This window comes from Cyrtonyx montezumae, unplaced genomic scaffold, assembly GCF_038088225.1.
Source record: "Cyrtonyx montezumae isolate F1298 unplaced genomic scaffold, pur_monq_1.0 scaffold_3, whole genome shotgun sequence".
NCBI lineage: Eukaryota > Metazoa > Chordata > Aves > Galliformes > Odontophoridae > Cyrtonyx > Cyrtonyx montezumae.
Genome location: NW_027072034.1, coordinates 30,236,616 through 30,253,634, shown reverse-complemented (window position 1 = coordinate 30,253,634; position 17,019 = coordinate 30,236,616). Strand labels below are relative to the sequence as shown.

Genomic DNA, 17,019 nt, shown 5'->3' with positions numbered 1-17,019 from the left:
AGGACCTGGGCATAGTGCCAGCGTGTATTGCGTCTGTGGGACTGCAGTGCTTCACAGCAGTAGCAGCCAGGATCGGGACCTAATGGTTACGTCTAAGTCCTTGGTTAAAGGAAACAATAAAGCTTTAATTTAAACCTTATTTGTATTGGGATTTATTACTTCTTAATAATAAGCATGACCACTGTACGGAGTATATGAATCATTAGACTCAATTTTTTGCTTTGTGAAGAACTACTTTATTTCATAAAGTGCTGCTTTTATTGTCAGCTTAACTATTTATATTCTCAAAGATTATTTTGGAAAGATTGCACCTTCAAAATGATTTTTCAGGCTCTTAGTAACTGTTCCCACTGAGCGGACTAACAGTGCGTTGCTGGTTTTCCTGTTCGCTACTTTATATCAAATTAGATTATCTTTGATTAATTTTCCTATCATTAACTTTGTGTGAAAGAGAGTGTGGCAGTGTCACAGATATCACATCAGGTGACCGAGTTTGCATGTGAGCTCGTGCAAGTCCTTTAACGTTTCTCCTGCCTTCTTCTTCTCTTCTTTCCCTTTCCTCCCTATGCCTTCCCTGCCTTGTTTTCTGTATCCATAAAATGAGGATGGAAGATCTTGCCCTCTTCTGGTGCTCCCCATTTTCAGAAGCCACAGAAAGGATAAGTGCCTCATCCAGTCTGCCAGAGACTCTTGTGCCCAGATGACACACAGTTTCTGTAGCTACAGGCAGTAGTCTGGGATTAAGGAGATTCAGTTCAATTCTTGACTCAACCAGAAAGTATGTCTGTAGGTTATTAAGTGAGATGCTCTAGAAAGGTGTTATTCTGACAGCATCTGCAGCTGTTGTGAGTTCATGCCCAGGAGATAAAGGACGTAGGCAGGATGGCTCTGTGTGGGGAATGGCAAAGAGCAGTGAGGCAGTGAACAGTCCCTACTTCCCCCTGCCTTGTCCTTTGCCCTGGCCAGCAGGCCACCACCATGACCAAGGTGCTTGTTGTGCTTGCTGCTGGCTGCTGCAGTCTGTGTAGAGGGCACCAGCAGTTTGTGAGATTGCTCCCCACTTCCCTATCCCTGAGGGAGCTGAGAGATTTAAGTCATTTGACTTGAATGGGTACTTGCAGTGCAGAGGTCCAGGTGGTAGTAAGGGTAAGCGTGAAGATCCTGCTGGTCTGCTCTCCACCATGTGGTCCCTGTCCTCTCCACCACAGCTGATGTGATTTGTGAGAAGCTGCTGTGTGTGGCAGGAGACCCTCTACTGCTGCCCTCTGCCCACAGGCAGTTTCCTGCAGGTCGGAAGACAGAAATACAAACCCATGTACTGCCACCAGATCTCTACGTAGCCTGAGATTTGTGTGATGCTTCAGAGTAAATGAGGCAAGAAATTAACACAGTGTGTTTTAATTATTATTTATACCTTCTAGAAGTGACTTGCATTTAATTAGTTTAGTTACAAATATGCACTTTTCACGACTTTTTCACTTCTGCATCTTTTTCTTCTCTGTATTTTCCTCAAATGACTTAAATGACAGCCTAAAACAATTTATCTGCCCTTAGCAATGGTGTTCCCTGGCTGCTACAGCAGCATGTTCTGGAACTGTTTGGTTTCATTCCTGCTTTACCATAGCTTTGGCTGTGAACAGAGCCACAGGGCAGAGGGAAGGGGCAGTTGTGATGAACAATCTGTCTGCTGCTCTGCTGCTGCAGAGGGGAGCCGTGGCTGTAGCCTCAAGAGCTTTCTTGGGTTTGGGGAATTCACGTGCGTACTTGATCTGCATGAAGAGTAACAATGCTGAGTAGTAGCATTTCTGTCTGTGCTGGAGGAAAACTGGAGGTTTTTCCCTTCTGTGTTATACAGTTGAGTTCTTACATAATGCAATGTACTGGTACCGAGAGTTAGTCTTGGACTTTCTTCTTGAACGTCTGTGAGCTAGTGAACTTAGTCAGCTTCTCTGATGATTTTGCACGTGGAGTCTTGATGCATTGTTTGGTGTCCACCTTCCCTAATTGGGCATAGTCCCAGAAACTATATGCATACTCAACTCAGACATCCAGAACTCTGTTTCCTATCTCAGGAAAAACCGATCGCATACAGCAAGGCTTTTATTTTCCCTTTTCAAAGAGTGTGAAATAGGAAAAGCCCTAGTGCAGCAAAAGTACCTACAAAACATCCAAGTGTCATTTTTCCTAGAGTGTTTCCTCTATCAGGTTCTGGGCACAGAAGCTCATGGGCTTGAAGCTCACATTGCCTTTGAGCGTACTGAGAAAACCTCTTTTCTGCAACTTTTGGAAACTCAACATTTGTTCTACCTGTGCAGCTCATGCTCTACAAAGCTTTCTGCCGAGAGAATGTATAGGAAATAAGCATGCTTGTGGATTTTTTTCCCCCTCCTTTTGTTCTTTGGGATATGTAATGAAAAATTCTCCAGCGTTGCCACTTAATTGCTTCATGGCTGTTGTTTGTCAATTTGCCAGCAGGTTTCTGCTTAACTGCTGCCATTTGACGTTGCTGAAACACAAATGCAGAATGATTGAGTTGCCAACATATCATTAAGTCTTCTGTGAGGGGCTTTTCAGCATATTAACGCTTCAGGCTTTTACGTCACTATTGATTGCTGCTAGTGAAAAGAAACCTTTGGCAGCATTCAGCACTGTGCCAAACAGCATTTTCTGGCAGGAAAACAGAAACTGGCCGTTGCCGTTGATGTGACTTCATTCCTTCCTTCCTTCCTTCCTTTCTTTCTTGCATTCTTTATTTCTATACACGCCCACATGAAGTACTGAAATTTAATACGCATCCTAGCTGAATTCCAGTTAGCATAACAATAAATCAAGGGGCAAATTGGTTTCTTAACACATGGCCAGAGTCTGAGGCTGTTTCATTTGGAAGCTGCCAGCATAATGCCTGACCATGTCCTGTGGTGGCTGGGTATGGGTAGTGGAACAGGAGGGGGGGATGGGAGGGGGGCATTCGGCTGATCCAGTGTAGGGGATGCCACAGGGGAGGTGCTCCATTTGGTGAGGGGAGAAGGTTTGGCACAGTGAACCTTTTGGACATGCTGAGGATGATGATGTCAGACCAGAATGCTGTTACATAGAGGACAGGGTAAAGAAGAAACAGGGAAAAGGCATAAGGCTGAGGTATTGAAGAGAAAGTGGGGAGTGCTCATTCCCCAGTAGGGCCTGAGGACTGCCCATGAGTCCTGGTCAGTGCCCTCACCTCTGGATTAGGGGTGTCCAGTGAATGAGAGCAGAGTGGTTAGGCCAAAAGTACCTTGCACAAAGATTTGGCAAAGTTCAGTGACATGAAGATTTCCAGGAATTACCTGAGTGTTGATTGGGAGTGATGTTACAACTACGGAAGAGCAGCAGCCTTCATTTCATTTCTGTTTTTGAAACACTCTTAATGCTCACTTCTCATAGATGAAGAGGAACTTTCTGAATCCTGTTTTCTAGGCACGTACAGATTAACCAAAGTAGAAACAATAATGAACTGCCCCAAGATTGCTTCTTACAGACCTGAATTCATTATGTTATTTAACTGACTGAAAGTCTACTGATAGCTGGACCTTTTGGCCAGAAGAATGTGAGAATGAAGAAGCTTCAAGGGTTAATTTTGTGATTTTTCTTATTGTTTTCTATAATTGTGATCTTGAGTTTCTCTCCTCAACTAACTGGCACAGGCACTTAGAGCTTTAGAATGGAAAATCTGTTTTGTTGGAGAATTCTTAGAGGAGTCATTTTATTTTATTTTATTTTTTACCTCTGCCTGGGCAGCAGTAAACACAAGCTTTATCTATGTTGTTTTAGTAAAAATGGGTACTTTTGGCCTTAGAGAAAGGCTGGGAAATGCCTGCATTACAGCTGGTTTTCAGTGGGAGGCTATCTTTTTGACCAAACAGTAAGGGGGAAGGACTGGGTTTTTTGTTGTTGGTTTTTTGATTGAAAAGCTGTGGCTCAGAATAAGAAATACTGTTAGGTGGTAATGGAAACATTTCATTTTGGAAGCACCTTACCACTGGTAATTGCAGTTTCAGTACTTCTGTGCAGACATTCTGTGAGCAGGACAGTCCCCCACCAGATGACGTGGTCTGTAACAAGGTCCATAAAAGAGAACAGGAGCACAAAGCACCTGAACTGCTAATTCCCTAGGAAAGCCCCATTAGGGTTTCCACATAAAACAATGCCAGATTTTGGATCCAAGCTGTTGTGTTACAATTTGCTTGCTTTGCTTAAAAGTCTGTATTTTCATCAGATTAAGGAATAAAGAAGCACCTGAATCATTTTCAAGCCAGCTCAATTAATTAACAAGAGAGGCCCAGCACATATTGTGTAAGAATTCAGCCAATGACTTGTGAAACTGCATAAAACCAGATTTCTTTTTCTGTGATTCTGGGTACTGTTTGCTTTTAACAAGGCAAAAATGAAGCTTGGGAGCGAAAGGTTAAAAAGAAAAGAAAGTGACCTGACCTTGATTCACTACAAAGATGTCAGGAATAGGAAGGCCCTGTTGGGCAGGTGATCCAGAGCATGCTTGCCAGGCTTGTACCTGGATCAGCAATGGTTCACTGCTCACCTGGCAGAAGTCTTGCTCTGTGCTTGATTAATTGTCTTCTCCCAGCATGAGTTAAGGTAATAAATCTTTAATTTCTAACTTACCACAAAGTTGCACAGTCTGTCTTTCAACTTAATAATTTTTTAAGATAGGTGATACAATCTGTGCCTTGCTTAAGGTGGTACTGTGTGCTTAAACTTTAAAATGCTAGGAGGAGAAACAAAGCTTTGGTGTCAAGGGAAATAAGTGTCCTGGCACTGAAGAAAAAGGGTATCAGTGGGATGCTGCCACTAATTTGGCAGAGGCTGTTTTATAGATGCTGATTTTGTGGTTTTTACGCTTTCTGTGTTTGAAGGTGCTTCCAATATGCTGGTTTTCAAGTGGGTACCTTCATTCATATACAGCAAAGCCAAGAAGAACCCAGAGAAACAAAGAGAAACAATAAACTGGTAATGAGAAAACTCAGGGCTGGGGACTCATCCAAGGGAGATCAAATCCCCGTGTAGGGAGCACAGGTTGAGCTCCATATGGCTGCAGCTGCTTTGCTGACTCCTTTGCTGAGTGATGGAAGCAGGAGCTTTTAGATTCACACACTTACCAAGACCTGTACAGCTGTTAAGTCCTGTCCTAGCAAGACAAGCAGGTTAATGCCTGTGTATGAAGATAGCCAGCAGTGTATCCTTGCAGCCCAGGAAGCCAACTCCATCCTGGGCTGCATCAAAAGCAGCATGATCAGCAGGTGGAGGGAGGTGATCTGCTCAGCACTGGTGAGGCCTCACCTGGAGTACTGTGCCAGATGTGGAAAGTCCTCAGTGCAGGAGGGACATGGACCTGTTTACAGACCCCCTGTATGGACCACTCTGACTGTCACAGAGCTGCCCGTCCCACTGCTGCTCCCTGGACCGTGCCATGAAGGGGAAGGGGAAGGCACAAGCTGAGCAAGATGCACTGCCACAAAAGAAGTGTCACAGCGAGAGCAAGGCAGTCTTGCACCGGCTCAAATCAACCCCTGGGGTGAATTCTTCACAATCAAGGAATTTCCATCAGAATAGGTTTCTGTTTTCTATCACACTGATTTTAGGCTTTTTTGCTCTTGCACTGTGTTTTTGGGTTTTTTATTTTATTTTAAGTTTGTTTCTTTTTTTTAATGAGAGCAAAAGCCTCAGAGCTCTTTTCAGTTCTGAAAGAAAGATCTGACGCATTCTGTCTATTCCACTTTTCCCCAGGGGCGTTAATTCATAAGCAACAAAGAATATTATAACTGTTTACAGTAGCCCTCAGTGAACAGCGTGAGACTTGGAGATTTTGAAAGAAGGAAGGGTATTTGGCTACAGAATCAAAAGCTAAACTAAAAGCTTCTAACTTAAAGATGTTTAGAGTTCCTCAAACAAACATCACGATAATGTTTTAATTTGCCGACTTCTAAAATTGTGTGAATCTTCAAGCTGGTTTTGTTTCATTTATCTTGCTGTACCACAGAAACCAAAGCAGTCCCAAAGGTCAAAATATCTGCTACTTTACCTTCATATGTGCCACGCTCTACTCATTTGATTCCTGCTTCTAGAGCAACCTGTGCCAGTGGACAGAATGTGTGTGGGTTTCAGCAGGACCCCAAGAGCACTGCTGAGCCCCTCCGCTGCCACACTGCTGACTCCAGTGTTATTCACTTACTTCCTCCATCCCAATACCACACACATCCTCCTTTTTGTGTAGGATTTGGGGTCCTGTGTCATATAGCTGGTCACTGCAGCTCTTGGGGTCATTTGCTCATGATGTATCTAACTCCAAGTGTTTTAGAAAGGAAATTGGCTTTAGCTGGAATTTTTCTTACGCTGGTGTGTATTTTGCTTTCCCAGAGTGCTTCTCAGCTTCCCTACGGCAAAGCTCTCTACACATACGAGGGAAAAGAGCCTGGTGACCTCAAGTTTAACAAAGGGGACATCATCATACTGCGGCGGAAGGTGGATGAGAACTGGTATCATGGGGAGCTCAATGGGAACCATGGCTTCTTCCCCGCCAGCTACATCCAGTGCATCAAGCCGCTCCCTCAAGCTCCACCTCAGGGCAAAGCACTTTACGACTTTGAAATAAAGGATAAAGATCAAGACAAGGATTGCCTGACCTTCACCAAGGTAGGAGAAAAAAACGAAAAACAACCCACCTTCTGGAAAGTGGCTCTTGCAACTTTGCCTGGGTTTCCTTCACTAAGTGTGGTGCCTCCTCATGCTGAGGGCCATTGATGTTTCCTGATATCTCCTCCTCCCTGTGAGGCAGAGCTCAATCACTGGTCCTGCAGTGTGCGAGCCAAGCCCCAGGGCAGCATCCTTGGGCATTTGTTCCCTTTTTGTCTAAAGGGCAGGCCACTGGGATAACTCTTGGCAGGTACTACGTGGTTAATGTAAAGCCAGTGCAACTCAACAAGTAGAAGAGGATATGCACTTCATGGCAACGTTTTTTTTGTTTCTTTGTTTGTTTGTTTTTTTCTAACCTGCATCAAAATGTTATGGAAGAATCTCCAAATCTCAGAAAAAAAAACACAAAAAACTAATGGAAGTGTGTTCATTACTGTTCCTTATTGAATCAGATGTTTCAGTAATTTTTGTTTAAAAATGCCATACAGCTTCAAAATGTTTGTTTCATTCTAGTGTATCCCAGTTAGCAACTGAAACACGCATCATCGTGTATCATGTGCAGCATTTCCTATTCTAATGACAAAAACACGTTAAAAGCAGTCATTTAAAACAAAGCCTTTTTGTTGTTGTTGTTGTTTTGTGCTTTTTTTTTTCTAAAAACAGAACTGTTTGATAAATTCAATTTGGAATTAGAGAAAATGAAGATACTGTCATTTCTGTTGGGACTGAAATGCCACGTTTCCCCATTCTTCCCCACCTCCCCTCCTGCTTTCTGCTTCACTCACCCTTTCCTTGCAATTTGTGTTGAACTTATATGGGATTCATGGATATCAAGAAACCCATAGTAAAATAAAGCGTATCTCCTAACGTTGATTTATGGCACCGAACGCCACAGAGAACCTGCTCATTGTCATTTTCTATTTTATTTTAGCTGTCTGTGGTAGTTACAGTATCACATAAAGTAATAACACTTACGCTAGAAATGAATATGAAATAGATGATAAAAATATCCTTCACCAGGATTTTACTGACCTCCTCTTTGGAGGCTACTTATTACAGCTCAATGAATTATTTGCAGCATATAATTTTCTCACCAAATGTAACATCTTTTTCAACTGTGCCACATCTCTCAGCGGAATGCCATTTCCTAGAACGTATTCTTTGTCATACCTATTTAACAAAAGATTTGTAAGCATTTTTTGCTCTGCAGCGAGCAAAGTGTTTGATTGCAAACACTGCAGACCATGTGACTACACAGCCTCGCTGTGGAAATCTTGGGTAAATGTGCTGCTTGTTGGGAAGTGGGAGCTGTGCACTAACAAAGCCAGGAGTTACCTCTGAGACGCTATATATATATTGATACTGTATATGTACAAATATACTGAGACAGATTTGCTGGCACATTGCCCAGATAGAGGTACAGTGGTGGCTTATTTTCCTCATCTGCTTGAGCTATTCGTCACTTGCTTGATAGAAGCAATGCATTTGATATGGCAGGCAGCAGTGTTGGTTTGTTTTGTTTTTTGTTGTTGTTGTTCCAGTGGGTGCTGTCTTGGGTATTTTTGTGTTTGGTATATGTGGTGCCATTTATTAGTATCCTCCCTTTACAGTAACTGCCTTTGTATACTGATAGTTCTCATTTTCTTGGCTGTCCATTCCCATAGGCATTTCTTTCTGCCGTGTAGCTCTTGTCTCAATCTCTCCTTTTCCTTTTCTCGCCCCTCTTGTTACTCTCTGCATCCTTTTATCCCTGGTGTCTGTGTTTTCCCCAGAGGGGGTTTGGTTTCACTTCTGCTGCTGTTTTCTTCTTTAGTTCCTTCCACTATGCTCTCTGTCACCTTGTAACTGTTTTTATGTCTTGCCTATTGTTCTCTCTGACAGTGAATAATCTATTCTTTGTCATGGGACTTTACCATGTGTTTTCATCGCTTTTCCCAATGCTAATTTTAGCTGTCACCTGCGCTGATGAAGGTTCCTGTTTAGCTCAGATTTTAGATCATCTGCTGATGCAGCCACTTCCTCTGCACAGTCACGGGCACTGCATTGCTGTAGATATGATTTGACACTTGGAGTAGCAGTTATCGTTTGAATGTCCCAGTTTGGATGTGAGGATGCTGGATCTCAATTTCATTTACACTGTTTTCTTTTTTCTCAGATGGAACGGTTGCATCAACTTTCCATTCATACAAACTGGCACAACCTATTTCTGTCCCAGATATCATTTAATGCTACCAGACACCATTTATAATTGGATTTTATTTATAAGCATATAATAAAGGAGAAACTTGTTCTTGACAGAAACTACCGGAAGAGAAAAAAAAGCATAGAGATCTTCTGTATTATCACGTTTTGTTACTTGTTTGCTGGACTTTGCTTTTCCCCATCCTCTTTGTTACGATGCAGCTAGGATATTTGTTAGTTGCAATAAAAGAAACAAAAGAAAGATACTTGGACTTTCCTCTTGGTAGTGTTTTTCGACATTAAGATGTTCTGTTGTTCCAGAGGTGGAGTGCAAGGAAGTGAAGGACGCTGTTCACTGATCCTGAGAGGGCTTCTGCCATTTACCTGTTTCTTCCTTCTATCTGCAGAACACTCTACAGAGAAAAGGCCAAAGCTAAATAAGTGATAATAGTTGTATATATGTGGTTGTAGATGTAAAATTGGGAGGGACGGACCAACCTGCATCCTGAGCATCCAGGGCATCAAACAAACCTGCCATTTTCTTACACTGTGTGCACTGCTTCCCTAACTCCTCCCTAATCAGCCAAAGTTAAAGGCAGAAGGTCCTACCATTGCAGGGACCATAAGAGAATAAAACACCATGGGTACACAATTTAAGATACATTTTCCTCAGTGATTAGCAGGGATCAGCCAGACCAACCACTGAGCTGTTACATTGCTCTCTGTGATGATGGGCTGCATCCCTCAGTCGGTTTAAGTCCAGTAGCTCCTGATTCTGTCTAATGTGGTTGCTATCAGCATGGAGCATCTTGCTGCAGATCTTTGAGATATGCTCACTGAATGCAGCTTGCTAATGTCTCCTTAGGTGATACTGCTGTATGAGCCTGGGCTCCTGCTATCTCTTTTAAAAAATGACCCATCCTTCCTTAGCCGGGATTTCTGATACAAGAGGACTCTGATTTCAGCTACAGCACTGCACACCTGGAGCAATCATGTTGCGGGGTAGCTGTGTTGTTACTCCAGCCTTAGATGGAGTCCATATTCAGCCCAGTTCTATTCTGGTGTTTGACCACATTTGTGTGCGTGAGTTCAGGGTAGCCCTTTGGAAGCTGAGTCCCAGTGTCATATGAGCTTCAAACCTCCCAAGGTATCAACTGTTTGCCATACTTCATTGCTCATCACATTTCCAACCCCATCATCTATGTCCTTTATTTACCTTCCTGTCATTTTCTCTCCCAGCCCACACCGATGTTTAACAAGTCTTGTGCCAATCCTGCACCCGTAACATCCTTTACTGGTGCCTGTGCATAGTAGACCCTTAGCACTCAAGCACTGGCAGACTTTGCCTTTGAGAGAGACTGCCATGCTGTAGCTGTCAACAGAGATGCTCACCGCCATCCTGCCAGTGCCAGGATCTCCCTGCAGCTGGAGATGGAGCTGTCATTTTGCAGAATAGCTGGAGCATCTGCTTGATGTTGCTTTGTTAGTGGCCATTAATGACGAGAGTAAAAATCAGGCTGTGAGTCATGACTATTATTGGACACAATTTTGTGCTGTTTTTTCAGCAAAAGGGTTCATTTTGCCATCAATCAGATTGCTTTTTGTGTGATTTATCTTTTACTTCTTTTCTGATAATCGTTATAAACTGTCAGAGTTGCTCCTACACACCTGGCTGGAACGAGGCTGCCCCATGCTGGTGAACAGGGAGAGACTTCAGCAGGTAATAGGGGAGCAAATAATTAGAGACTTTAGCAACAGGCATAGAAAGAGCACAAAGTGTCTTTATCAACCTACAATGGACACCATTGGCTTTTGAAATGAGTCTTCAAGCTTGGATTCACTTAATGCTGCCTGGAAATCAATTTATTGTATGTGAAATAGTGAGGTTCAGAAAGTTTAAGTGATATGGCAAGAGATCTGTGGCTCTTTACTATTCATGATACTATTGGGAACCTTTCTAAGAATTTATAGGTATCACAGCTATCCAACTAATTTAAGACATGAACTATTTTAACGTCAAAGCTTTTGCCAGCCCAGTGTGTAGAATGATGTTGTGGGCTGTGAATTCAAAGAAGTTTTCTATTAATAAAGAATGTTAAGAGATGTTTCAGGCTTTGCTGTAATTCCTGGAGATTTTCAGCACCCTTCTGAAAATGAATTCTGTAATGGAAAGCATTCTCGAGGATTTGCACTTTGCTCTCCCACAAAGATGCACATTTTGGAAGTCAGCATATCTCATTATGTGCAACAATCTGATTTTCTCATATGTGGCCACGTTTGACAGCCAGTCTTGGCAGAGCTCGACTAATCAGGGAGTGGAAATGCTTCCAGATTTTGTAAGTCTGTAGAAAGCGAAGCTGGAAGGGATACTCAAGGCTCACCTGTTCCCTGTCCCATCCTTGAGCAGGATCAGCACAGGATCCACCTCTCCTGCCATGTGCCTGTCCAGCATGCCCCGGGGTGGAGACTGCACAGCTCCTCCAGCATGAAGTCTAGTCAAGGGTTTATGGAGTTTTATGGGGTTTTGAAAAGTTTTTTTTTCTCAATTTCTTAATTGTGCATGTGTATGTATGGATCATGGAAGACTCATGAATGTATACACAGACATATAGCAAAAATGTAGGCTCATCACACTCTGGGTTTTGTAAAAAGTCTTAAGAAAACAGGTTAAAAAATATAGGAAGGAGAACAATATCAGGTTCTTGAAGCAGTCTTCCATTTTCCTCATTTACCCTCTACCTAGATTCTAAATTTATGATAGTCAGCCTTTTGTAAGAGCATGTGGAAACTTTGCAGAGACACATAACCATCAGTTCTTTACGCAGATCAAAAATGGTCTGTGCAGACACAGCTTTGGAAGGGAACGCTATCTTTTTCTTCAGGAAATTAAATGCACAAATTCTTTTTGCATCCTTCCAGCTGTAATAAATAGCTGAAAGATTCAGTGTGTGGCTGTTTCTCTTAGCTTTCCCCTAATGGATTGTACAGATGAATAATTAAAAGGAAACATTTAAATTGTTTGAAAGTCCACATGTTCACAATGCACACGTTCAAAACAGCAGAATATGCCCATCGCTCTTCTGGTCATTTTCTGTCAATTTAAATCTGTTGTCTGAACAGCCTGGATTAGGAATTAGGAGTTTTTCCTATTTGAGATCTAACTGCAAAACATATGTCTACTCTCACCTGAGCAGTTAACTTGGATAGCTTGTTACATGGAGGATTGTGTACCATGTGTATAAATATGCTTCTATTTTCCTAAGGTGTTGAAAGTGGTGAAAATAAAGTGAGAAAGACAAGGAACTCTATCTCAGCTTTCTAGAGGAAAGACATTATCTACTTTCTTACAGATTTTTGTATGGGAACGGAGGATGCCTGGATGCCATAACAGGATTGACATATTGGCAAACTTGGCTTCACAGATTCTCTCAGCCCACTCCTTTCCTGCACTTGCAGGAAAGCCTCAGTGGGATCTGGGCACACAGGACTGCCTTCAGCAGCAGTTGTAACGAGCAGTGCTGGGGCAGAGCCTGTCTAGCAGTTGCAGTCCCAGCCCACAGCTGTGACAGCACAGATCTAACAATGAGCTAAGCTGCTCAAACATTCAGTTTGTTTCTAGTCGTGTGAGCTTTTGTAATAACTAGCGTGCCTTCGGTTTTAATGTACTGGACAAAAAACTTTGAGCAGTATCTTACTTACCTGCACTTTTCTTTTCTCCCACTTAATAATCACAAAAGGAGGTCATCTTCAACTGAGATTTTTTGCAAGATGTCTTAGATTAACTGTGGTATTGTAACACCATTTGTTTTACAAAACTAACTTGTATCTCAGCTGAAGCTGAGCCAACAGTTGAATGCAACTTGTTTTTAATTGCTATTTTTGCCTTTTTACCTGCTTTGCATTTTCATCATGGAAAACTTACATTCAGTGTATTGGTAGTGTAGTCTAGTTGCCATTGGATGCTGGGCCCAGGACTGAGGGAACATTTCTACGTGGCTTGTGGCCTTCTTCAAATGCTCTCTCCCTGAGCTGTTATGTGGGTAACTGTACAAACTGACATCTTTCTAGTGGAAAAATCTGATGATATATCTTGTGTCTCTCTGGTTTTAGGATGAAATCTTGACGGTCATCAGGAGGGTAGATGACAATTGGGCAGAAGGAATGCTGGGCGACAAGATTGGTATTTTCCCTATCCTCTATGTTGAGGTAAGCTCATGACAGATGGAGGTGCGTGGTTCTGTGAATGTCCCACATTTATTTTCCCGCCGACAAGGGCAGGGTAACCTTGGAAAATCGTGAATGAGAGGAACAAAGTATACTAGAATAACTGAGAAGGGAAATTTTGTTGCTTTGCCCTTGCTCACTGAGGATACACTCTTACCTTGGTCAGTTTGAATTCAAGCAGCCAGCGATCTGTGGAGTTATTTTAGCAGGATGTCTTAGAATCACAAAATATCCTGAATTGGGTGGGACCTTCAAGGATCATCAAGTCCCACTGCTGGCTCCAGGGGAAGGAGTTCAGGATGCCCTTTTTGTGGCCCTGTTGGAGCTGCTCTGCTCTCTCCAAGCACTTCTGGGGAGCTTTTCTCCCTCATAGATGAACCAGAGGTGCAAAGAGCTGATGGGTAGGTGCTGCCATTCCTCACTGGTTGCTTGATGATCCCAAGGTCACCCAGCAGCATTGGTGTAGGCTATTGCTTATCTCCAGGGCAAAGCATCTCATACACAGACACAGCAGAGCCCGCCCAAGCCCTACTGCATGCAGCTCTGATGCCTGCATCCCAAATTACTTCTCCAGATTTCTTAGTTAATGGCTTGAGACAAAACAGAGATAATTAGTGCCTGAGTACCTAATTATTAACTCCAACAATGACCAATTTGGAATAAGCCATCATTAATACACATTGCATTCCCACAGTTGACAAGACCAATGATATTAAAACCAGAAAGTGTAAGAGCCGTTATTGAAAAACCAGCTGCTGCCCATAAGTTAATGACTAGTTTTCTTCTATTCTGAGCATGTATGAGCCTTTCTGTCGTGATTAAAACAGACAACTAGGATTTCTCCCAGGTTTCATCCTTTTTCCCGTCGTCTTTCAAGTCCCTGAGGGTGTAATGTGACTGTACTGAACTTTGCTATGGAAAGAATGAATAGGGGATCTCTGCCAGCCAGCCACGGTTACACCCTGCCACCTTTCTACAGCTCTAGTCTCACCTGCAGGCTACAAGTGCTTGCACTACCTACACGCCATCCAACATTCCTATCCCTCTCCCACCCCTAGGTATCCCTTCTATTTAATTACTGCTCCTGTAGGATGGAGAGCTCAAAGCCTCAGCTGAGCAGCTCTTTGGGAAGAAGTGCAGTGTTGTCTCACTGAAGCTGACGATGCACTAAGTATGCCCCAGACAACCATGGAGGAATAAGAGGGATGGTTGTAGTCAGAAGATTAATATTGGAAGTTTCTAAAGAGGTACCAACATCCAGGTGTCCAGCACCCAGAAAGAAGAATGTGTGTAGGAATATGTGTGTGTTTAGGTTCATATATGGACACACACTTATATAAAAAAATGTACAGCTGTGCACTTGCATGTACCTGTTTACATGAATTTGCACACACATACTGTATCTACATAAATTTGAAATCAGAAGATCTGAAGGGCATTTTTGAATGTGACACTTGGATGACATGGATGTAATACACGGGCCATGGTTTGTAAAGCTAAAGGGAAATGATCCTCCAGATGTAAACATCAGCCACTTATTTCATCCGCATCCCAGTGGATGGAGGCCTTTTTCCTAGTATGAGAAGTGCTTATGCAGCTATTGGAGTTTTATAGTTATCTCACTGTTGCCAGGTTGAGATGTTACTTTACATCAAAAATTAGGAGGAATCAGCAGGCCAAATCCCAATGAATTTTTGAAAGTCTCAGTGCCAATGTTTATAAAATAAATCCATTAAACAAGTAGTACTTCCATCTAAAAACACTCCTTGAGTCTGTCCAAGTCCATTAAGTGGTTTTCAGAATCTTGGCAAAATGTGCAGAATAAGCAAAGCTTAACTCACACGGTAGCCTTTCTCTTGTGTGAGCTGATCAGCTGAAGCATGTGGGAGTTTGCCTGCCACCCTAAGCTGTGGATGGAGCAAATCCCAGCCCTGAGTCCATCTCTGATGGCAGGCTCTAGTGTCCTCAGCTGCTCCCATGGACCAAACAAGGCTCTCACTTGTACAGCAGCTGGAAAACGAGCTGATGGCTCATGGATACTGAACTTCTGTGCCTGCGAGGGCAAATTCCAGAGCAAGACTGTAGTGTCACAAAGCAGTGCCACAAAATGCTAGAGAAAGATACCCCACAGTGTTCTAGAAAGTCTGTTATTTCAGCATTATGTGTGGTTGTCCAGATGTATCGTGTAATGTGACATTTCTTTATGCTTTATTCCTTCAGTGTCCAGCAAGGGTGCTTGTACGCCTGCTGTGCCTGAGAGCTCACTGCAGGGAGGCTTTTTCCTGGCTCTGTGGTGTCATCTCTGCCCCAAACCACAGAAGCTGCTATAGTATGATTTATATTTATTTACAGTTCACAATGATGACATTTACAGAATGAGTTACACACAGTATGTTGTCAAGGGGAGTTTACACCTTTTTTTTTCCCTTACTTTATTGTCGTACTTATCTCCAGTAGAAGTCATTTGAGTTGATAATTTTTGTTCTAATTTGTCAGCAGAAAAAAAAAAAACCCACAACACAATCAAACTGATTCTCAAGGTGCCTTTTGCCTGGAAATAAACATCTTATTAATAGTCTGTATGGTCTGCAGTTCTATTCTTGCTATGAAGTGCTTAGGACCTGTAAGGAATTCAAAGTCCTAACTAGATTTCTTTTATTTTACAGTCTCTGAGCTAGCTCCTTCATTCTTAATAACTGCTATTATCTCTGTTTGGAAGTTATAAGTATAGAGCTGCTACATGTAAAATTGAGAATAATGAAGATTATAGCGTGTCCTAGTACATATGGGTGTGCATGGATGAAATTTGAAGGCATTGAGTATTGGAAGGTCCGAATCCTGCTTTGATGGCCAGGAACTCTTAACTACAGAAAGCAGAGCAGTTAGACCAGAATCCCAACCTGCAGTCCTAGAGCAGAGGCATTCCCCATGATGGAGAAGCCTTTAGAGTCTGTGGTGGAGCAGGGCAATTATGTGGAGCACGGCTGTGACTGTAATATCAGCACATTACAATTGATGAAGTGCCAGCCCATTGTAATAATGTTTTATGGCAGCAGGGGCACTGAAAGCTGTGATTAAGTCATATTAGGAGTTTTAAAAGTCTTTTTACAGAGCAGCGAAGCAGAATAATGGGGATCTTCTCCTGTTTTTCACAGTCAGAAAGAAAAGGTAAAAAGGAGGTCTCGGAGAAAGAGGGAGGAGGAGAACGGGCTGACCTTATGGTCTCCATGCCCTGCAGTGTGGATCTAGAAGGTTCCCTCGAGACCCAGAGGAAAAAAAGTCTTGTGAGTCTGTGTTTAGAAAGAGGGCAGCCAAAAGAAAAAAAATAATCCGAAGCCAAATGTATTTCTTAATTAAAACAATGATTTTTCATTCCAGAATTAGCTTTGCTGTGCACATCACCACATGTAAGAGCTTTGTACTGTAGCACTGAATCTACCAGTCACCTTAAAACAGCTTACCCCATACAGGGCTACCCAAGAACATTTGCCAGGATCCCAGCTTGTGGGGATTGCATAGCGTCACAGAGACCCATCTTTCCAGCAGAATTTCTCCTTCACTGTATAACTGTTTTGCTGAGGGCAGCCCTTAATTAGCCACCAGATGAAAGCAAATGGCTAGGATTTAGCACACCTGTGTGTGTGTGTTAAGTTAACGTGAAAGCCACGTGTTCCAGAGAGCCAGTCTGAAGACAGCAAAGCCTTTCCCACAGCCCAGCCTGTAGCTTTGCTTCGCTTCGACATTGTTCAGTGTTTTCCTGGTGCTGTGGCCATGGTCTGATGTTTCTGTCCAGATGATAGATTTCATTTTTTTTTTCACTACTTACAGGTTCCCAGCTGAGTTCCAAAGATCCAAATATCATTATAGATACTTCTTGTCTGTGTTTTCCTGTTCCTCAACCTGTTTGGTTTCTCATGCAGCTGCAGGACA

At 42.7% G+C, this 17,019-nt stretch overlaps 1 protein-coding gene across 1 annotated transcript in view; it reads left to right on the top strand.

Annotated features, from left to right (window-relative positions):
* SH3RF3 (SH3 domain containing ring finger 3) overlaps positions 1 to 17,019 on the top strand; it is a 225,199-nt gene that overhangs the window by 135,315 nt on the left and 72,865 nt on the right. The window contains exons 2-3 of the mRNA XM_065741060.1: positions 6,409 to 6,684; positions 12,976 to 13,071. Coding sequence (XP_065597132.1) covers positions 6,409 to 6,684; positions 12,976 to 13,071 — 372 coding nt within the window. The remainder of the gene's footprint in view (positions 1 to 6,408; positions 6,685 to 12,975; positions 13,072 to 17,019) is intronic.